This window comes from Siphateles boraxobius, unplaced genomic scaffold (genome assembly GCF_051911475.1).
Source record: "Siphateles boraxobius isolate OS27281-9 unplaced genomic scaffold, OSU_SipBor_1 24, whole genome shotgun sequence".
Taxonomy (NCBI): domain Eukaryota; kingdom Metazoa; phylum Chordata; class Actinopteri; order Cypriniformes; family Leuciscidae; genus Siphateles; species Siphateles boraxobius.
This window is the reverse complement of record NW_027508855.1, coordinates 1,914,349-1,937,016: the sequence shown is the minus strand read 5'-3', so window position 1 is coordinate 1,937,016 and position 22,668 is coordinate 1,914,349. Positions and strand designations below refer to the sequence as shown.

At 36.0% G+C, this 22,668-nt stretch overlaps 2 protein-coding genes across 4 annotated transcripts in view; both read right to left on the bottom strand.

Moving 5' to 3' along the window:
• Positions 1 to 137: 137 nt before the first annotated feature.
• On the bottom strand, positions 138 to 1,725 carry dpm2 (dolichyl-phosphate mannosyltransferase subunit 2, regulatory). Its single transcript, XM_077240685.1, has 4 exons — positions 1,664 to 1,725; positions 1,224 to 1,313; positions 1,025 to 1,127; positions 138 to 784 (listed from the first exon to the last, which is right to left on the bottom strand). The coding sequence occupies exons 1-4, from the start codon at positions 1,664 to 1,666 to the stop codon at positions 729 to 731; spliced, it is 252 nt and encodes an 83-aa protein (XP_077096800.1). The 5' UTR covers positions 1,667 to 1,725; the 3' UTR covers positions 138 to 728.
• Positions 1,726 to 2,637: 912 nt separating this feature from the next.
• The window catches only part of eeig1b (estrogen-induced osteoclastogenesis regulator 1b), a 35,956-nt gene continuing 15,925 nt past the window's right edge, over positions 2,638 to 22,668 (bottom strand). Inside the window, exons 4-13 of one of the 3 annotated variants that reach the window (XM_077240716.1) lie at positions 12,448 to 12,568; positions 11,017 to 11,046; positions 8,791 to 8,907; positions 8,206 to 8,252; positions 7,381 to 7,535; positions 7,083 to 7,190; positions 6,040 to 6,241; positions 5,783 to 5,904; positions 5,546 to 5,615; positions 2,638 to 5,309 (exon numbers count right to left, since the gene is read on the bottom strand). In XM_077240716.1, coding sequence (XP_077096831.1) covers positions 5,264 to 5,309; positions 5,546 to 5,615; positions 5,783 to 5,904; positions 6,040 to 6,241; positions 7,083 to 7,190; positions 7,381 to 7,535; positions 8,206 to 8,252; positions 8,791 to 8,907; positions 11,017 to 11,046; positions 12,448 to 12,568 — 1,018 coding nt within the window. In that variant the 3' untranslated portion in view covers positions 2,638 to 5,263. Of the gene's footprint in view, positions 5,310 to 5,545; positions 5,616 to 5,782; positions 5,905 to 6,039; positions 6,242 to 7,049; positions 7,191 to 7,380; positions 7,536 to 8,205; positions 8,253 to 8,790; positions 8,908 to 11,016; positions 11,047 to 12,447; positions 12,569 to 22,668 lie in introns of all 3 variants that reach the window. The other 2 variants (XM_077240715.1, XM_077240714.1) reach the window with 2 other exon arrangements.

Genomic DNA, 22,668 nt, shown 5'->3' with positions numbered 1-22,668 from the left:
ACCTGTCGAGAAATAAATCAATCTCATACAATTCTTGAACAGTTTATGATATATGACATTGCATATGAGTTAGATAAATAGATAGATAAAGTAATACATATAAAAAGGGTGAGAAAAACAAACACATGACACTGTACTAAATGTTGCATATTTTTATTATTTTTATGTGGGGTTGTGTATTGTTTTACAGAAAGTTTTCTTTCTCATTCTTTTTAGATTATTGGCCTAAATTATTTTGCTGCTAAAAGCAAGCACTCTACCTTATAAATATGTTTATTTACAACATAAGAGAACAGTTGAAACAATCCTCAACGTAAAGCATGATTTTTAAAAATTCCATATTCCATTTAGATGCCATCCAGATACAAAGTACACACATATCTTCCCCATTGTCTTAGGTGCCGCAATTATGATCTCATGTATTTTTTGCCTTTAACTCCCTGATTATGGAAATAATTCTCCAAAGCTGAACATCTCACAACTAGTGTGGTCTTAAGTCAAGGTTGTGGAGACGGGATATACAAAGCTCAATTAGACTACTGTTTAACTAAATGTTCAATACTGCTTTTGGCTACTAAAATGAGCTCTATTTTTATTTTACCAAACACATGAACATGACTGGAATCCAGGAGAGCAGCTTCACATGGCTGTGTACAGGAAGTGGTACATGAGTGAAATCAACACAGTTCGTTCTTCTGATCAGTTAAATCACAGCAGCATGAAGGATCTTAATCAATTTTCTTAGGCTTTCGATTCTTCCATGTTACGACTCCTATGAAGGTGCCTGAAAAAATGAGGGTAAATTTGATCACTAAATTAAACAGAGAAACATTTTCTGTTGTAAACTTTTTCTTGCAATCTAATAAAGATTTAGTGGTTAAGTCTCATTCGCTCTCTTGTCCAGTACTGAGGCATGACATGAGTAATTTACATGGTTGTACTCTTGAATTTAATGAATAACATTTGTATTAAGTCCATATACAGCTCTTTTTTTTAACGGAGACATATTGCTTGCTTTACTTACCAACAAATAGTAAGAGGATTAATGCTGCGACTCCAGGAAGTATGACTGAATATTCTCGTGGAAGAAAATAGCTGTGGATCACATGGTCACTGTCTACGAAAGGCTGGAACAAGGGCAGAAGAGTTTGCATCAATGTTTGTCCACTTCAATATTTGTTCAGTAGCATATGAAAAAAGCATGTCTTAGGAAAAACACTTACCAAAACTATGACCCAAATAGTGTAATATGTGAACAGTAACAGACTAAAGCCAACAAGTCCAAAGCCAACAGCTTGATCTGCTCCAGTTGCCTGAAAATAAATAGTTTTTCGTCATCCCTGCACACCATTTGGTGTATAAGTTATGTGGCAGGGCAAATTATGCATTCAACTGCGGTCATAAAGAAATGAACAAATATATAATATTGAAGTTGAACAAATAAATGTAAACGAACAAATAACTATTTCTGTATTGGTGAATTATGTGGTCATACGAACTATACAGTGCGAAACTTGTAGCGTATTTATCCCAGTTACTAGAAAGTTAGACAGTTAATCACTAGAAACAACACGGTGGCCTATCATGTGTCATATTAATATATCTAAGTTAAAATGAAAACGACCAATACAAAACACTTTTACATCCATTCAGTTAATCTTACCATTATGGACCATAGACGGACGTGCCACTTCCGTGTGCAACCAAAATTTATGAAATCTACTTCCGACTAACAACGGAAGTCGTGCTAGGAAATGTAGTTTTTTTATCTCACTTTGATAATTTTGATCACCACACGAGGGCGCTCAAAGACAAATGTTTACTGGTTAGAGGCAGTGCTAGCCGAACGTCTCTCAAACAGTCTGTTTATTTAAAAAATAATAATAATATATAATATAAATATGACAATTGAAATATTTTGTTGCAGAGAGGGGGGTTGTTGTGACACAGGCTGAGTTGTAACCCGTTAAGTGAACTACAGGAGAGGAAACATGAAAGAGCGTCATGTTCCTGCAAGAGAAGTTTCACACAAAAAAAAAAAAAAACTTTTTTAAATGACAGTACTGGTATCATTTGCATCAGCGGGTTGTTATAATTTATTATGTATACGTGTCAAATAAACTAAGTTAAACTTTCAGAGGAACTAAGTTTAGTAAACTACGGCCCCGTTTCACAGACAGGGCTTAGATTAAACCAGGATAACCAGGCCCTAGTTTATTTAGGATATTTAAGTATCTTTTATAAATATGCTTATATTTATGCTTAAAAAAATTACTGGTGTGAATATTGAGACAAAACAATGACACTGACATATTTTAAGATATGTGAGTGAAAGTTGTTTCAGTTAAAACAGCTCAAACATACATCTTAGTCTGGGATAAGGCTTAAGCCTTGTCTCCAAAACTGGGGGCAAGTAAATGAATTCTAATTCAATGTCTAAACAAAATGGGACAGTTTGGAGACATTTAGGTTCAGCTTCATTTCTAGCTTATAAAAATGACAGTTTTAAACTGTACATTTATTTACCGTTTGGACAAATATTCTGTATGCTGACAATGAATAAATAGGCCTACACAATTCACAAGTGAATCATTCATAATTAGCTGGATGTTGTTAAATAAGTCACACAAACAAAGATTGTGTATTACGATATCCAACATTATCTTTATTTCCCCAAAATAATACATATAGACAACCTCATCAGACAGTTACATTATAGAAAGAAACATTCACATTTAAGTGTAGAAATATAGTTCCGGTCCATCGTTAGAAAGCATCCTCTCCATGCATGAAACCAAACATAAGACCAAGAAAACTTTGGAGAAACACCACATTGGTTATGTGTGATCTTAAAATATAAATATTTGTCACAATCAGAAAAATAAATTTATTTCCATAGTACTTTAGTGGTCAATTTATTTATATGTTATATATTTATAAAGAAATCTCCAGAAAATAATTTATATTCTAATGAATGTTGCTGTTATTAAAATGCATGTTATGAAAAGCTTTCTGTAAGTGCATAGCTTAAATTATTTACGATATTAAAGGAGAAATGCAGATCAACATTCTGGAGAATGTGTGTGACATTAGTTAAGTGCTGTTGTAGTGAACATATATATATATATATATGTACACACACACCATCTAAGGTTTTCAGTATCCTACAGCCTGTGCCACTCAGTGTAGTTCATACATACATACATATATTTTTGCTGGGTTCCATTTGGTCTTTTTAATTCTTTTCATTAAACTGATAAAATACAATACAATGATTTACATGAATGAACACGTGTCAAGTGAACAACATAATTTTTAAAGAAAAGAAGGGATCCAGATTACTGAAATGTAAAACTCATAATAAAAACTCATAATAAATTACATCATCTGTCTTGCTTCCAACATGAACTTTTGCATATAGACCCCAGTCAGCTCCCTGCAACAGCATCTTACATAGATTAAGTAGATTATACACACACACACACACACACAAAAGATAACAGATTAGTCAATTATGACTAAAAAAAACATCAACATTATAAAAGTCTTTGTTAGAGAAAGAGAGAAGAAAGAAAGAGAACAATAATCACAGATGGTTATTTCATGCCACCACAAATGTTTGACAATAGAAATATTGTCCCCCCCCCCCCAAAAAAAATAAAAATAAATAAAAATCAAATGACCCAGCCAGCTGGTTCGAAAAAACAGATATGACAGAGTAGAGTTATTGTTCTTAATCGCTAATAAAGTACACAACAGGTACAAAGAGTAAACAACAGAAAAATGTAGATACGTTTTTCAGTGTCTTTAAAGAATCCCTTTATACTAACTAATTAGAAACATCCAGAACACTAGGAAGCCACTGGACAGATGAAATATTTAAGGGCCAATTCCCTGAACGAACTAAAAAAAAAAAAAGGTCTTTCACAAAACAACGGGCACACATTGCACCTTTCTCTCAACTGACAAAAAAAGTGTGCGATATGAGTATTAAAAAAAACCTCACAATGTCAGTTTTGAATGTGGTCAATGCTCTCAGATCAACTGAGAAATATTCATGTCCATGATTAAGATCATGAATTAGATGACATACAAGCAGTACATGACAGAGAAATAGAAAACTGGGCTTTCCGTTCTGTTTCACTGTCATGCCTATTGTACACTGTTTCCTAGGGCACACCAGGTGCCGGTCAGAAACACAGTTGCCAAGGACAGACGTGTGACTATGAGTCACTGTCTCTGATCTAGTTTAAAAACAATGCAATTATTCAGCTGTGTCTTACAACAAGGACTCTACAAATCATTTGTTCTTGTTTCTGAATACAGGATCTCACTAGGATACAAGTCATTTGAACATTTTGATACTGACAAGAACCTTAGCGAGAGAATGCCACAAATGGCTTGGCTGTACTGTTGTGTTGTGTGCACAGAGTCACAAATATTTGAAGCTGAAACCAGCAGCAAAGGGGGAAAAAAATCGAATAGTGAAAGAGAAATACTGACAGACTGAGTTAGAAACTGGGAATTTTTCTGAAAGAGAAAGAGAGGGGGGGCAGTACAGTATATTTCTGTATTTCATGTATACCAGTCCAGCTGGAACATACGCAAGCAAACCCTTGCCCACCTCCGACAAACAAGCACAAGTGTCGAGATACTGAAAATGGTTATATTGGGAGAATGGTTTTCTCTGCCTCAGACATGCTTGTATGGCCAGCCATACATGATTTCAGGCAATGCTTACTACAGGCCAATTGACTGGTTACTGAATTATTAGAATGTATTTGAGGGCAGATTTTAGTGTTGAGTATATAACAGGGAATGGAAATGCATCACAAAGAAATAAAAGATTAAATGACCCCTCTTTAAAACGTAAATATCTGAAAATCGATTAAAATTTGAATAAAACATTGAACCGAATTTCCATCTAAATCCTTTGGACTGCCCTCATATTTCACAGTGTTAGACTGGAGTTCCCATCGTGCCTCCCTTCTTAAGGCATTTCAAGTAGTTTGTATTCTCAGAATCTGATGTAAATATTTACAATTATTAATTCTTAAAAAAAAAACGTACCCACCACCATTTTCATCAGCATTTCTAATGCACGATTACGGTGTTACGGTTGTAATATGTCAGACCCACAGATGAGCAAGTTGTAAGGTTAGTTGCCTACTCTGACATACAGTCCCTGTCTTGCTCTCTCCATCATTTAAAAATAAAAAAACATGTGGCTTTGTGAAAGAGTGACCGCCACGGCCTTAGAGTTCTAATGGCTCTCAATCACCACCGGTTCAAAAACACCCGCAGACACCCTGCCAAAGAACAAAAGAACCATATCACACAGGATACTGAAGCATAACTGTCTGAGTACAAATATGTTGCTGAAACCAGTTATTTTAAATTGTAATAATAGTTAACAATATTACTATTTTTACTGGATTTTTGAATTAATGAATGCAGCCTTGGTGAGCATAAGGGACTTCAGTTCTTACTAGACTTACATTTATAACACTAAGTTAAAAAGGCATATACAAGAGTACCAATTTACCTGTTGACAAGCTGGATGCCACTTAATGCTGTGGTACCATCCCTACTGATAAACAGTGTTAAGTTGCTGTCTGTGGGAGAAAGAGTGACAGAATGATGAGCTTCAGAGATGTGAAGGCTTCATAAGCGAGTAGTATTGTAGTATCAGTATTGTATCAGTGTTTAACGTAAATAAATGGGCTAAAGAGGAGTTAATGGTGCTTAACATTTAATACTACCAAATTGCTTCTCAACACACCTTCGTTGTTGCTGACATCCGCAAAGTTCTGACTCTGCACAATCTTCTCCACAATATCATCTGCATCGATTCGTGTGTCGTCCACCCATGTGGGATGGCTCTCCACGGAGTCCTTCTTTCTCCTGTGTGGATATATAGATACTTCTTTTCTTTCGAATATACTCAGTCATGTTATACTTTGTGTTTAAGCTATATCCCATTTTTGCTTGTGCAGTTAAACATAAGACAATAAAATAACTTTGAGTGACTCCGCCCACCTGGAGGGTCTGTTTGGGGGCAGAGCAGGGCGAGGGGGACGTGGGGGCCTCTCTGGTTTGACCACGTCCTTCTCCGGCTCTACGGGGCTCTCGATGGTTGTAGACGTGCCTCCTGATGTGTTGCTGCTGCTGGTGGAGGTGTTCCGCCGGTGCTGGGACAGATCTGTCAGGCTGGAGGAGTGAGAGTGCTCTGTGCTGTAGCCTGAGTGAAGGACAAACACATCCCATCAGTGACTTGACCTTGACTCTTGACCATAGCAGTATTGTACAAATGAAAAGTAAAACTCTCCAATGTAAATAAAAAAAATAAAAAAGAGCTCTAAATCTTTTTATGGTTCAATTGAACGCACTGAAAAGAAGAATTACATTTTCACTTTCATGTATCAATCTCTCAAGTTTTGATCAATAAGTACAGTTTAGAAATTCAACAATTAAAATTGATCAAAAGTGACAATAAAGACAGAATGTTATAAAAGATTTGTATTTCAAATGAACACTGATCTTTTGATTATTTTCAATTGATCAAAGAATCTTTAGAAAAAAATGTATCACCGTTTCCACAAATAAAAGCAGCAACTGTTTTCAATATTGATAATAATAAACATGTTTCTTAAACACCAAATCGACATAGAAGGATTTCTGAAGAATCATGTGACACTGAAGACTGAAGTAATGATGCTGAAAATTCAGCTTTGCCACCACAGAAATAAATTACTATTATTGTATATTAAAACAGTTATTTTAAATTATAATAATTTTTCACAATATTACTGTTTTTACTGCGTTTTTACAGCCTTGGGGAGCATAAGTACATAACTAAAAAAAAGGACACTCGCCGTCCTTAAGTTTTTTTGTTTTTAGAACAAAATAACCTCTGTATTACTGCTCTTGTGTCCTGTATTATAAAATGCTCAAAATTGTATTGAATTATAAGTCTAAATGATTAAATGTAAATGATAGAAGTTTAGATTGAGGTTTTTTTTTATACTGTAATCAGCTATAATCTGTACCTGATGTTCTTTTGATCGTACCCTGAGTCCCACCTGAGATTTTGCTATGTTGGCTGGCAAAGCTGGAGTTACGAGAGTGTCCCGTGTGGAACACTTCATCTGGACTGGACAGGTTCTCCTCCAATCCCTGCTGAAGGCCTCCTGAGAACAAACAGCTTCAGGTTGACCCCATTCATTTATACAACACCAATAGTATACCATTTTCAAGATAGTCCTTACAAAATCATAATAAAATATTTAAACTGTGCATTTTGAAAACAATTACAAATAAAAAGCTTTTATCAGCTTGTTAACGTTCTCCACAATTTCAGAAGAGTTGTGCTGGTCATACCCGAGTGGTTCACAGAGGGTCTGGTTTTAACCGATCGGCGAGTGCCGCCGCTGAGGGGTGCAGAAGAGTGGTCGGCGGTGCCCTCTCCCTTGCGGTCCAGCTGCAGAGAGGGGTCCTGCCCAGCCATGGCAATGGTCTTAGCTGTGCTCACAGGCCTGAGGAAGTGGAGAAAGACAACTTTAGATGTCACCAGTGAGCAATAGGCGCATGTGTTCTCTCTATGGCCTAAAATACAGGAGGGGTGCTATACTGACCATGGATCGAGAAAATACACTTTTAACTAGACTAGAGGTTCTCAACTTTACAGAACAACTACAGAATTTCAGAACTCCAAAACTTTCAAGAGCTGAATGTTCTTCAGGAATCACACTTCTAACCAAAGAATTCATATTATATTTTTAGTAATTTGTGATTTAATGGATAAGGATTAAAGATAAGGATTTGTATAAATATTTTTTACTCACACTTTCTACCTAATAAAATAGTTTGTCGTTACTAGAAAAAAGTACATTCTTAATAAAAATGACACAGCATTTACATGACTTTTCCAGGTATAGAAATCACACTTTTAAAATCCATCCAGGTGTTCCAGGACCCTGGTTCTTCAAAGAAAAAACAGTGGTTGAAGGCAACAAATTAAATTAAGTCTCTTGTTTTGTAATTGTTTTAGTGTATTTCAAATCTTGTTTTCCCTTATATGAAATCATTGTTAGCCATCTTGAGGCTTGAGAAGTTTTCTAAAGCCACTGGCCTCTGGGTCTAGTGAACTAGACAGATGCAGTATTCAGAAACACAAAGTTACCCTACACTATACAACATACTCACGTTTTGAAGCAGGGATCTCCAGAGAGAAGAGTCATGCCAATGGTAACCTGGGAAGAGATATGAAAATATAAAAGAGTTAAATATAAAATCATAACATAAAAACATTTTGATGTTTTAACATTTTGACAGACTACTTGTGGGAACCTACAAATAAAATCTAGATTAACATGAGTCAAAATTACAAAAATACCTATGATTAAATGTTATCTGTTGTTTTTTCCTTCACATGTTTCCTCCTGACATTTCTAAGGAGACAGTGAGTCAGTCAGTCTGTCATTACAGGGACTCATAAGAGGGTTTGAGCAGTCATGTCGCCCACACAGTGTAGCGTCTCTATATGACGCTGTTTGGGGTGAGGACAGTACTCCTACTGTACCTCCTTTTAAAATAAACTTGCTAAGAATAATGTAGAGAAAGAGGTTCCTGGTTTTTCAAGATGAAAAAGGTAGTGCTTTCGTCTGACTGACTGAGTGTTACTGGCCCATCAAAAGGGACATGTCTAGTCTCACTCCTGAAATAAGATAAGAGGCGACCAGCACCCACGCATTTACGCACAAGCATGTACACAAACAGGGACACACTCACCTTGAGTATAGAGTTGTCCTGCCGAGTGTTCTTGGTGTCGTAGCCCTCCAGTATACAGCAACGAACCGTGGAGCCTGAACCAGCAAACTCCGCCAAGTTGAGGTCAGCAAAGCCCAGCTGGAGAGACAAAATAAAGATTTTATCACCAGTACATCAGCCATACAAAAAAGCAAGCTCTAAATGCTACTAAACAGGTCTTCAAGTGAGTTCTGCATTATTTCCCCATAGTTATACTATTAGTTTTATGAACACGACACTAGGAATGAGTCAGGACATAAACCTAGGGCTTCATTGTTTTTCCCATTTATCCTGTTTTCATCTTCTAAAACTGTTTACTAAGGGTATATTTTTTTCAGAGTAAAAATTAAAAAGTCTGTTAAGCTGAAGAAGCATGAAGGCAAGTTTAGGCAAGGAAGAAAGGAAAGGGTTAACTCTTAAGAGTGCTCTTATATAACTACAGGCATGTGCAGTTGGCAGAGTTATTCATGCATGAAATCCCTCTCCGATTCTGACTCGATAAAGGTTTCTCCAACACTGCTGGCAAGCATGGTTGTTACTTTCTTCAAACATTTCTCAGCAATCTCCCTCTCTCACTCTTCGTTCTCAACAAAATGTTCTTCGAAAAATGCTATTAACCTTGGTTAATCATATAACGGTAGCTGATATAATTCTTTCCATTTCCTTTATTGGATGAATAGAATACCCAACACAGTCAGCACTGGTGCACATGACCAGCTGGCCTTTAAAAATCATTGATGTGTGATATTACAGCAAGGGATAAAGGAACTACAGTAATGCAGGGACACACACAGAATATGTTTTATTATCACAGCTCCAACAATGAGTGAGAAGAAAATTGTGTTATGTTATTATGTAACAGGTATTAATAAGATAAATGACTGCAAACTGCAAAAGGCAGGAGAGACTGAGACATAAGGGTATTTTCCCATCTTCTGACAGATCTGTGCATGCATGCGTGCCGTTCCTTATCTATATTTGCTGTTCCACTGCTACCTTTAGCACAAAACATTTCCTCTGACTGGCACACGTCTCCTTTTTTTTTATTAAATGACTGCTGTCCTTAAAAGGTTTATGTGGATTACTAAGTGATTGATCAAATTCATTTCCACTCATGTCAATGTACTGTAGCATTTAAATATCTGTCATAGCAAAGGTTCCCTTTATTTCATCTTAAAGGTCATGTCCAACCCCCTCCTTCCTGTGTTTCTCTCTCATTCCTGGTCCCAGTCCATAGGTTTGACCTCCCTCATTTCCAACTTTTGCTGCATCAGCATACTGTTTTGTCAAAGTGCTCCTGTTCAGGATGTAAGGGATCAATAAATGAAGAGAAGAGTACACGGATGCACACTCCCAAACAAAACATCCTCCTGCAACTCATTATAAACACAAATGTGCCAAATGTCGTTCTCTAACAACCAGCATTATTGCTATGTGTGTGACAGTTCTTTTGTGATCCATGTTTTATATATATATGTTATCATTACTCCAGTCTTCAGTCACATGATCCTTCAGAAATTATTATTATGCTGATTTGGTGCTTAAGAAGCATTTCTTTATTATCAATATTTTGTAACATTATAAATGTCTTTACTGTCACTTTTGATCAATGTAAGGCATTTGATCAATGTTTTGATCGTAGTTTTGTACATTAAATTAATAAAAATTAACATTTGAATATATATAAAATCCCACTAAGGGCTTTTGTATAGGGAACGTCTCACATCCTTTGTTTGTTGACACAAGAGAAATGGCCTGCCTGTGTCAGACTTTTCTGTTCAGCCTTTTATCTATAGTCTATTATTACTAATTGCTTGAATTTATTGTACAATTAATGTAGGGTGGTACAAGCAATGCCTGATTACTGTGTGATTTAGAGATTCTCAAGGTGTGGAAACACATGTCCATGACAGGTCCAGACCAGATCACAGAATCCCTAAAACTAACCTCCCACTGCATTACAACATTTATATTTGCTTATGCAGTATTTCCTGCTGTGCCGAGTGTCTCTGAGTACAGTATGCATACTTGTGTGTATATGCATGTGACTCACAAGAGCTTTGTGTTTATAAACATAAAACCCTAAGAAAAAAAGAACAGAGCGTGAGAAAGTAATCTGTGATGTTCCCTTAGAGACAGTATATGAGGAAGAAACAATCATAAGGAGAGAAAGAAAAAAAGAGAAAGTGATGAGGAGAAAGCTCTTACCTTTGAAAAAGTCTTTCCACCTTTAAGTTCCTGGAAGTAAAAAAAAAAAAGAGAGAGAAAGCAGGTAAGAGATTATATGTTTTTTAATATGTTTGACTTTGGTGGTGAAGCAAAGGGAGTGAAGGGTAATAAGAGCCATGAGACAGCAGATACACTGTATGGAGTAAACCAAACATTAGAACTCACTGAATAGCTCCACAATCTGATTGTTAATCAGGATAAGAGTGTTTCTTCACCCGCGGGTACTTTTATGTCCTGGGGGGGATTGTTTTGAACATTTTATCCAATCATTCAGTTGTAATGTTTTACCCTCGTCCTATAGACAGTTCTAACTTACAATGAATATTTTATAATACACTTTCATATTTTATTTAAAAACTATGATAATGTAACCAAAGACAGAAATAAATAAACCAAATCAATATATATTGTGAGAAAAAGAATTAATATAAATTTTTACACAAATTACCTCAAATGTGCAACAACCAACAATTTTGCCCCAAATAAAGTATTTTCCAGCTTAGTGTAATTGGTTACAAAAATAGACAAAAGTGTCAGTGTCAGTGAAGGGCATACATGTTGTGTGATGTGATGGATGCAATTTTTTTTATTGTGCATCTTAAAATATTGTGCAAAAAGTGTGAAAATGTTATGCAACTGTATTTAAGATACATAGGGCCAGATTTACTAAACTTAGGATGAGGGCGCAATTCCAAAAAAGCGCCGATGGGAGTGGAAAGTTTTGCACGTGATCTACACACACATTAAAGAACAGACGCAGCCAGATCATTTCCATAATGACCAACGCAATCTACCAAGAGCAGTGCAAATTAACGTAGAGTCGCAAACAAGCAGAGCCACTGATAATTAAGCCCGGCAAATCTAATAAAAATATAGGTGCAAAATAGGTTAACATGCTTTTTTTTGCCATTAAATAATTGCGCAAATACCAGAAAATTAACTAGCGCAGACCTTATTAAATCACCTTGCATGATTCAATTAAATACTCTCCTCCCATTTTGCGTCTGAAAGAAAAACTCCTACAAATGCATGTGCAATAAGGTCAGCCGCAAAAATAACCGTCCACACCTTTTCAGCACTTTTCATGTCTTCAGTAAATCCTAACAGTAGTTTTTTAACGCCAAAAGAGGGTTTGCGATGGCACAAGCTGTTGGTAAATTTGGCCCACAAAATGCTGGCTATGAATTGAAATAAACCTTGGAACTACAAAAAAAAAAAAAAAAAAAAAAATTTATCATAGTCCACAGGGCCAAAATTGTCTACAGCTACACTTTTTAAAAATGCTTTGAAAATAATCATCACTTTAGATTAAAAAGCCATTATTATTATTTTTGCAGAGCTGAAAAGAAAAGTTATTGTTGAGTGTGTTACTGGTCTAAGATGAGATCTGTGTGTGTAAGTGAGACTTACTTTACGCACAGACACTCTGCAAATACAGGGGTCCAGGACCCCCGTGGCAGGAATGGCACTCATCTTGCACACAAAGGAGAACTTCTTTCGCCAGCGAACACAGTTCTCCTGAACCTCCTGCCTGTAGAGAGACAGATAGAGAATGAGTTATCAAAATCATTATACATCTTAGTCTGTCTTTATAAGCCAGCCAGTGGAATATTACTGAGGAGATCACAGATAAAACAAATAACACAATGAACTCTTATGATGATTAACAAATGGACAACATAAGCCGTTTTTAAAGTGTTTCCATTACCCTTAAAAATGGCACAAATTGAAATTGCGAATTGAAAATAAGCCCAATGGAAACACGTAAATTTTGCAAAAACTCCCATTTATCGCAACAAAGTTTTTACGCTCGCATGAGGTGGTTTTTCAGGCAATTTGAAAAATAAATATTTCACAAAACTGCAATGGAAACAGTCACCTGATGTAGATGACGCGGTATGTTTGGACAGAATACGAGACAGAGTTCTTTATTAAATTCATAAAAGACAAAAGAATTACAGTAATACTAGATTCTAAACCTCAAAGAAATGCCACGATCAAGAGTTTGAAGCAGATATGAGGGAGAAACACCCAGAAACACCTCATATGTGCCACTCTCAAGTATAAGGGTCTTTCCTAGCCATTAATGACTGGATAACACACATACGTCTCCTTCGATTAATAATAATGGCCAGTGCGGTGGCTGGGATATACATAAACCAACCAATGTCTGTTGCCATGATTTTTGGAATTACTTATCGCGAGAGTAAGTTTTAGTCGCATAACATCAGTTAATGGAAACCTCGCATTTCGCAATAGTTTTTTGGCGACATTTAGTAAGGATCACAAAAGTTTTGTGCAAATCTGTAATGGAAACGCGCCTATAGTCAGTTTAGATGAGTTTTCAAAAAGTTCACAGGGTCAGAGATCATTGTGAAAGTCTGGTCATAGATGCTGAAAAGTTTTCTGCAATCTATTTACCAGTACTTATCAGTCTTCACCACAACAGTCCATCTGTGTGAAATAACAGGACTTTGCACAGGAGATGAGAACGTTAAAGAATCAGATTTGAACCCAGCTGAGCTTTGAGTCATAAATGAAGCCAGACTGTAACAGTAGAGGTTGTATAAGAGACTGTACAGTATGAAATGCCAAAGGAAACTTTACCATTGTCATCCTTTCTGTGCAGACCGAAAGGATGACATTCTGCTTTGATTCATTCTGCTTTGATGAAAGAGGGTCAGTATGTTCTCTTTTCACTTTCGGTTATGTTCCTTCTCATCATCCTCCATTCCTGCAGCTCTTTTGCATTGCACCACTCTCTTACATCCTCACCACTTTCATATACTCTCTCCAAAGGCTGCATAGTAAAACGTTTTTTTTCTTCTATTTTTTAACAGAAAAAATTATTTTAAATGAGTACAATAAATATTGCATTCATTTTTTAGTGAAAAGTTAAAGTTAGATATTAGTGTTATGTTGTTGCTGGTCTTTATTTATTAACAATTATTATAACCCATCAAGTTATTTTTTAATAATCCCATTATTAAAAAATAACTTGATGGGTTATAATAATTGTTAATTAACTAAATGTACAAATCAAATTTTCCAAAACACAATTAAGCAAAATAAATCCAGTCTGTTAATATTATTTTCATGAAAAAATAATATTAAATATATATATATATATATATATATTTTTTTTTTTTTTATATATATGTATATACTCTGCAAAAATGAGAAGATAGTAGATCTCCTGTAGATTGACCTGGGAAGTCTGTTCGCAGGGGTGGGGCTCTTTTCATGATTTTCAATTTTCTGCTATTCTAACTAAATTCTGTAGGAACATTATTTGGCCCCCAAAATGGAGACTGTAATCACAAAACTAAGCACTGTTGTGTCTGTCTCACTAGATAAAGCTCTTTGACTAAGTTATCCTTCATATTGTACAGTGTCTGGAGTCAGATTTGATGGCCTCCTCCAGTCCTTTATTTACCCTGGGCTTGTTGCCAAGGCATCTGTTCCTGATATCCGCCAGCATGCCAGGGAAAATGAGAGCGGATAACTGCACATCCATTACCCGAGTGTGACCCTGAACGGGCCGGCCTTCCACCAGTACCACACACACACACCAACTGCTGATGGGCTACAGGTCACGTTTGACTCAGCTATAGATATGTCTGATAACAATGATAGACTTGCATCCCAGACTAAAGAGTTAGTAATCAAGGCGAAAAGCTGTCCCACTTCAAAGCAGATTGTTAACCAAAACTAATCTGACTTTTTAGCTCATATTGCACAGTGAAGCTGAGGAATACTTCCAAATTCACTCCACATGCAGACACACATGTCTAGAGCCACAGCCGCTAGCTCTGAGTTCTTCCAGAGTCTGAGTAGCATCCCATGGCTTTGTTCAGTTGAGTGAGAAAGTGTTTCCTTCCTGTTCTCTGAGCAACATCAGACATTCACAAGTTCCTCTGAAACACTCAAGCACCTGTCAGCTCACAGCTGGAGGATGACGCAAAGATCACATCAAGACACTACGGGCGGTCTGAAGATCAGAGAACAGCAGAATATTGCATTTTCATCCTTAAATATTGAAAGAAAAAACCTCACAGAAAAAGCATGAATGATCAAAAATGAGCTTTGTAATATACAGTAATGTGGCGCGATGAAATCACAAAGTGTTTACAGATTAGCTGAATGTTATAATCTACAAGACATTTTACATCCTGTTCCTTCAATCTCTGTCTATTGTCATACATGCACATGACACACATGCACACAACATAGTCAGACTCTGAAACTGCTATGTGTTTTGAAAACTATATGAAACAAAAGTTACTACTAAACGAAAGGACTATTATGGCTGTCCCATTTATTAAGCACATACATTCATTCATGTAAATATACACGTAACTTATATAATATTAATTATATAATTATATGTATATATATATATATATATATATATATATATATATATATATATATATATATATATAATCTAAATTATATTAAATAAATAAATAAATAAACACAGCTTCAAATCAAATTCAGCAACCGGGCTAGAATTTAAATGGCATTCTCAAATTCAGTTCCCCGGTGAACATCAAACAGAAGACGGATGAAAGACAAAGCGTCTCTGCATAGGGTCCATCTACATAGGGCAAAAGACATAACAATCAGCCACTAGGTTGAATGATTAAATGACAGTACTCACTCCCTCTCACATACACAAACCAACAGACACAGATATGGACTGGTAAAGTGGTGTCCTAGATATTCAGATGACATTTACTCAGTGTGACTCAGAATGCCCCTGATTCATTGAGCAAATGCAGATTGGAGCTTAGGTTAGAAAGAGAGAGAAAGGAGAGAAAGGAGAGAAAGAGAGAGAGAGAGATCTAAATCCTTCACTCCACTACAAAGTCGTTGTTACTAAACACAATTCAGATGGGAAAGATAATCTGTTGTATGAGTAACCTGGCAAGCAATAAATGCCTGTTAAGTCACTTGAGCCACAATGAAAACATTTACATTTACTGTAACAGCTAATTACATCTGTGACGTACTGCAAAGCTGATAAAACTTCCATCTTTTCACAATTAGGTGACAAAGTATGTACTTTTCCATTATGAAGCCATTTCCTTTTGTCACTTCTTCTGACAATTTTGAAAAAAAAGGAAAGAAATTAGCCAGCCAACTCAGCTAGTTGTGGATAACTTAATAACTTACTCTACAGATCCACTATTTCTGTATTAAAACATAATGGGATGGTGTGAAAGAGTGGTTAAACATCACAACTGGTAGGTTTGAATCACGTGAGGGATGATCTGTGAGTTATTAATGCTGTGCCCTTGAGGAAAGCAATGAACCCTTGGATGCTCCAGCCGGATGTCCAAACACATGCACGCACACGCACGCACGCACGCACGCACGCACGCACGCACAAAACTGCTGCTATAGGACTGATCTCCACAATATCTGGCATATGTGAGACTGTGGTATAATGATTAACAACAGACTATTTCTTGTTTGATAACTGCCATAATATCATGATATCTAATTATGTGACCCTCCTTAGCCATAATTGTAATCAAATGATGGCAAGCTCATTAATGTGTAAACCCTCATAGACCTCATTAGAGTTTAATAAACAAGGATGGGTCCTCTCTGGACTCACATCTCAATGCCAAAACAATGATTAGTTTGCTCTTGTTATGAAGATGTGAAATCATCAGTGTCATCAGTATCTGGTGTTAAGGGTCTGGTTTCACAGCTTTTATTTCTCCCTTTTTTTTTTTAAACGCTCTTATGTCACACACTTGCAGTTTCTCTATGTCTTCCTCTTTCTACAGGCTTTCAAGAGACATTTTGAGGATTTTAAATACAAACTACCAATGTATATCTCTAATTGCGCAAATGAGGAGAGGTTTGCATTTCTAAGTAACTGGACTAACAATTTCGCAATGGTGTACGATCAGACAAAACACACATAGATTTACACTGACCCAAGTTATGACGACTAATATCATACTGACTTGGTGTGTGGTTGTTTTTGAATTGGACCAAGCATATGGCAATGCTCTAGAAACCACACAAAACATCTTAGCAACTGCATAGCATCACATTAACAGTCACTGAGAATTAGCATATGTGCTAATGCACAGGCAAGAAGCACTTGCACATTCTTTAGAAATTAAAAGAGGAAAAAAGTTAACCTCAAATTCATATTATACAAAAAGATTGCTGTTTCAGTAAGACATTTTTGCTATTTTCAACCACTTTTGCTAGTGAAACTAAAGGTTCAAATTGCAGCTAACTGGCCGGGAAAGTGTTAATCAGATGACAATACCTTGATTAGTTTATGATGTTTTAAAAAGGCACGGCTTTTTAAAACAGAAGAAAGAAAGAGAAGGCAAAGACAATGTAAAGACTGTTGATCAGTAATCTTGATCCCTTTCGCTTTAGGATGCTACTTTTAATCATTACACATAATAAAATTCATAAACCACTTAATATAACAGCAAACATGCCCAGACACAATATTCTTCGTCCCACTTGTGGACATGTGGAAGGAAGTTTAGAGTGGAAATTACATAAGCACTGCTTTGTATGTATAACATGTGAAAGTAAACAATAAAAACACAGCTAATATCTTTGTCTCAGTGCAAGTGCACACTACCTTTTAAGAGCCTTGGGTCAGTAATTTTTTTAATGATTTTTTTTTTTTAAGAAATTAATACTTTTATTTAGCAAGGACAAATTAAATTGTAAAATGAAAGTAAAAATGTTTAAATCATTAAGAATAATTTCTATTTCAAATTAATGCAGATCTTTTGAACTTTCTATTAATCAAAGAATTCTTCAAAAAGTATCACAGCTTCCACAAAAACATTAAACAACAACTGTTTTCAACAGTTGCTAAATCAGCATATGAAATCATTTCACAAGGATCATGTGACACTAAAGACTCAGTAATGATGCTGAAAATAAACTACATTTTAAATTAAAATGTATTAAAATAGAAAATAGTTACTGTAATAAAATTTCACACTACTACTGTTACAAATAAATGCAGCTTTGGTGAGTATGAGACCTCTTTCAAAAACATTACAAAATCTACCAAACCCAAACTTTAAATGGTGGTGTGTAAATTGCTGCACAAATATATATTAAAAAATTTTTAACATTTGACTTTGATGCAGCTGAAAAGTAATGAAACAATAAGTTTCATTTTAGTGAAATCCCCTATCTCTCTTCAGCTTGATCTAAATTTGCACCCTCTCTCTCTCACACACAGTATATGTACAGTTAGTCTCCACTGTTACATAAGGCCCTTCCCACAGGTGTGCCGTGTCACTCCAGGAAGAGTCATTCTTACATAACCTGGACTCTGGAACCCTGTTCTTCTGTCAAGCCACTCACCTGCCGCTCATGAGGGATAGCTGGTTACACTAAAGCCAACTCATGTGAGTGCCAATGAGAGACATTCAACTTAAAGCAAACAGAAATAGAGCAAACACGCACACCTCTCTCTCTCATTTCCAACTTGTAAAAACTTCAGAAAAACACTTCAAAGCATGCAGACAGGTGCAAACAGGCTCAGACTGTTGACATGACGAAACACGACAGAGGAAGCCAAAGACACCTGCATGTGAAGAGCACGTAAATGTAAATATAATGTGAAGAATACCTCACAGCTATTACAGTCTAATGCCACAAGTTTTGCATTTTTGAACTATAGCTGTTTTTGAGCACATTAAAGCGCCACCTTTAGAAACGGTGAACCTAAAACCCCAAAATTACACAAGGCTCCCTTAAAAAGGATTTGTCAATTAGTCATTCTGGCAAGATGGTTTTGGAAATATGTACTTTTTTGCATCCTTATTCAGTAAACACATGGGATTTTGTGCTCTTATAATGAAGGCGGTTAAAAGATCCTTCTACAGTTTCTTCATTTTGTGTGTGCCTGAAGTCCAATTATAATGTTAGTGAAAGTTTTTGGCAGCAAGACAGACATAATTTTGTCTTCCCACCCTCTCTCTTACACCAATAATTAAACGGGCTGTTTTTGCTGCTGCAAATTTAAGTCATAAATGTTAATATGTAAGTGATCTCTGTTAAGACTGGATAACCTCTTTGCATGTAAAAGGCTCTGCTCACATTGCTGACATATACATTTGTTATGTCAACATGGGCAATTTACAAAGCCCTTAGAAGACACGGTGATAGGGGGTGGATGAGCTGGGAGTAAAAACTATGTTTCATAATGCTTTTGTGTTGTTCACTTGCAAAACTTTTCCATTTCCCAAAAAAACTTTGCATCCGCTCGCACAACTTTTATGTTTTTTGAAAGCGAATGTCAAGTAACTTGGAGGAACATAAAACTTTTGCAAACGAATGGCCCTTTTGGGGCTCTGTATCAAATTCTACTGTGCTCAACTTAGTTTCAATAAACCCTCTAAGTGGACTTTGCCGGTATTTCCATACATTTCCATACCATACGTATAAACACTTTTATATCAAAAGAGCAAGAATCCTGCTTTCCTTGATATGTTCCCTTTAACTACATGGAAAAGGACGTTCACACACAAGCACATCTGTGTAAAATCTGTAACAGAGATCAGAGAGGCAGCAGATGCATTCCTCATCTGGATTGGGGAGAACAGGAATGACGAAGGAGGGAATCAAGCTGGTGAGTCAAACATGAGTCATACACAACATACAACCACATGCACATGTACACTCACATGCATCCACAAAATACAGACACACACCTAAAATACAGAGGGAGAAAAATAACAGAGCATATGGGATGAGTACAAATGTAACAAACTAAAGGGAAAAAACAACATGACCTACTTCACTGATACACATGTTATTAAGTTGCACTGAGGTCATGTTGGCTGCTGAAAAGAACAATGAATTTGACGTGGATGTGTGGTGATCACTTGCAAGTGAGCTCACCACAATGGTCTATATTGAGCACAAAAGATAGATATATTGAGAAGATATGCTCACACACTTTCCATATATGGAAGCACAGAGGTCTGGGTAATGAGACTGAAATGTGTCTAAGGCCCTGTTTACACCTGGTATTAAGATGTGTTTTGGTTGATCGGATCACAAGTAGACGAAGGAGACATACCTGTTTACACCTGGTGTTTTAATCTGTCTATTTTGTCCACTTTAAACCACTTCTGTCCGGATTTCTACAAGGGGAAAAATGCGTTCATTCGCGAGTTCTACGAGGGGAAGAATGCGGATTTTCAATCTGAATGCGTTTTCGATTATCTTTGGAAGTGGTCAAAAGTGGACAAGCTCAAATGTTTAAGACCCCGCTCACACCTTTATAAACCAGTTTAAAGTCGCCATAAAATTAAAATTTCCAATTTTTTTTATGTTTTATGAAATATTGCAGCATTTATTATAAATGAATTATCTGTGCACGTTGTTATTTGTTATTAAATTAATACCCTTGTTATCTCTAATCAAAATAACATCTCTGATGACGTGTTTACTGTTTTTTACTGTGTTTACGTGTTGTTCGTTTTTGTGTAAAGTTTTCTGCCCGTTGGTTGATGAGACCCCACTACTTGCTTTATAAGCTGCAGCTAGGGTTCATTGCCACTGAAAATTGAGTACAACATTCCAAAAACTGTCTGTTTTGTAACAGCACGAGGGAAACGGACACGTGCTGCATCTTAAAACGTGACCGACTCACGCTAAAATGTATTAAACTCACGAAGATTATCAGACCTAATGAATTATTCAGATGTCTCTCCATTATGTTGTGATGCAAGGCACTGGAGTGGCTGATATCTATATTTCATCACTCTGCAGAGCTCATTAGCTTTGTGGAGCATCTAGCGCCCCACTGTCAAACACACGGCCTGTGGGCAAAATAAGGCCCATAGAGTCGTCAAATCTTGAAATTGTTATTAAATCACCACAAAAAAAAAAGCAAAAATTGGGTTTACTGGAAAGTAATTTTTACAGAGCTTAGGCTATTTAAAAAAAAAAAATTAAAAAAAAAAGATGATTTCTTAGTTGGAAAAAATTATCTTATTTAATAAACACTACTGTTCAAATGTGTGGAGTCAGTAAGAATATTAAAATAAGTCTCTGTCTATTCACACCAGGAAAGTCCGCTATAGTTCCCTTGCTTTGGTCCAGACCAAATACAATGTTGATTTTTGTTTGTTTGAGGTGGTTCGCTTTCAAACTGCCTTTTTTTGCAAGTGAACCAAAATCTGTAAACAAAACCACACGTGTGCTAAGGTCATCCATTCATTGGACAGAAATTCGAACCGTACCAGAGTTTGTTCGGACCCGGACCAAGAACACCTCTTCAGCTGCGTCTCAGTACGGTTGTTTTGTCCGCACCCGAGTGCAATTGCTGTATTTACACCTGCCCAAAAGATCCACACCAAGCGGGGAAACGAACTTGAGTTCGATTCAATCGAACCAAACAAGATAGGCGTGAATACACCCCTATTCTCAAAAAGACTACATTTATTTGGTCAAAATACAATAAAAACAGCAATATTGTAAAATAATATTACAAATAAAGGAGTCATGAAATGTATTTTCAGATCTTTATATTGTGTTTCTGGAGATAAGCTTATGATTTTAACAAAGTTGTATGTTTTTAAAAATTCAAATATTTGTAAAAACGATAATTTTCCATCCTCATTTTCACTCTCTGTAAAGAGAAAAACCTTCCAGAACCACAAGTAAATGACCACTTACGTGATTGGCGAACCTAATTGCACTTATACACATTGCATATGTATTCAACTTGACCATGCTTTCTTCATACAATATATTAATATTTAACTCCAGAAAACATTGTTAATCCATGTAATGATTTAACACACACTTGGTCTCTTAATATCGTTAAATGCTGGCTTAACGTTTATTACAAATACAGATGATAAATAAGCTAACAACATTTTCTACGAGGACAAAATACTTGACACCGCCGTAGATTTCAACATAAAATATTACGAAAGTTTGTTGGTCCAACAAACTTTAGACATAAACTTGCAGTATGTTATTATTGAATTTCCATTTCATGACCCCTTTAAAATAAGTTTTCTATTCGAATATATTTTTAATGTATTCCTTTGATGGCAAAGCTGAATTTTCAGCAGCCATTACTCCAGTCTTCAGAAATTATTCTATGCTGAGTTGGTTCTTAAGAAACATTTCTTATTATTATCAACGTTGAAAAAAGTTGAGCTGCTTAATATTTCTGGAAACACGATAAATTTTTTCTTCAGGATTTTTTAAATCAATTTTAATTAATAGAAAGTTCAGAAGAACAGCTAACTAAAAGGATTACTTTACTGCCCAAAAACTTTTGAACTGTTATGTGTGTAAATATTGTAACGTCTTTCATTAGGGGACTTTTGCAGCTTATTCATGATTTTTTTTTTAAATTCTACATACCCTCATGGAGTATAAACCTCTAATTGTGCGTAAGAGTGAGGTATGACATCGTCTTGGCGTAAACACAATAACAGCATTCCAGATGTTCCAGCAATAGCATCAATCTTCTTCAAGAGCAAAGACTACAATGCTAAGGTCATCCTTCGCAAACACTGACTATTCACCTCCTTCTAGAAACACTCTGCTGAGCCAGAAGATTGTTGATGTTGTTGTGTGTGTTTTAAGTAAAGA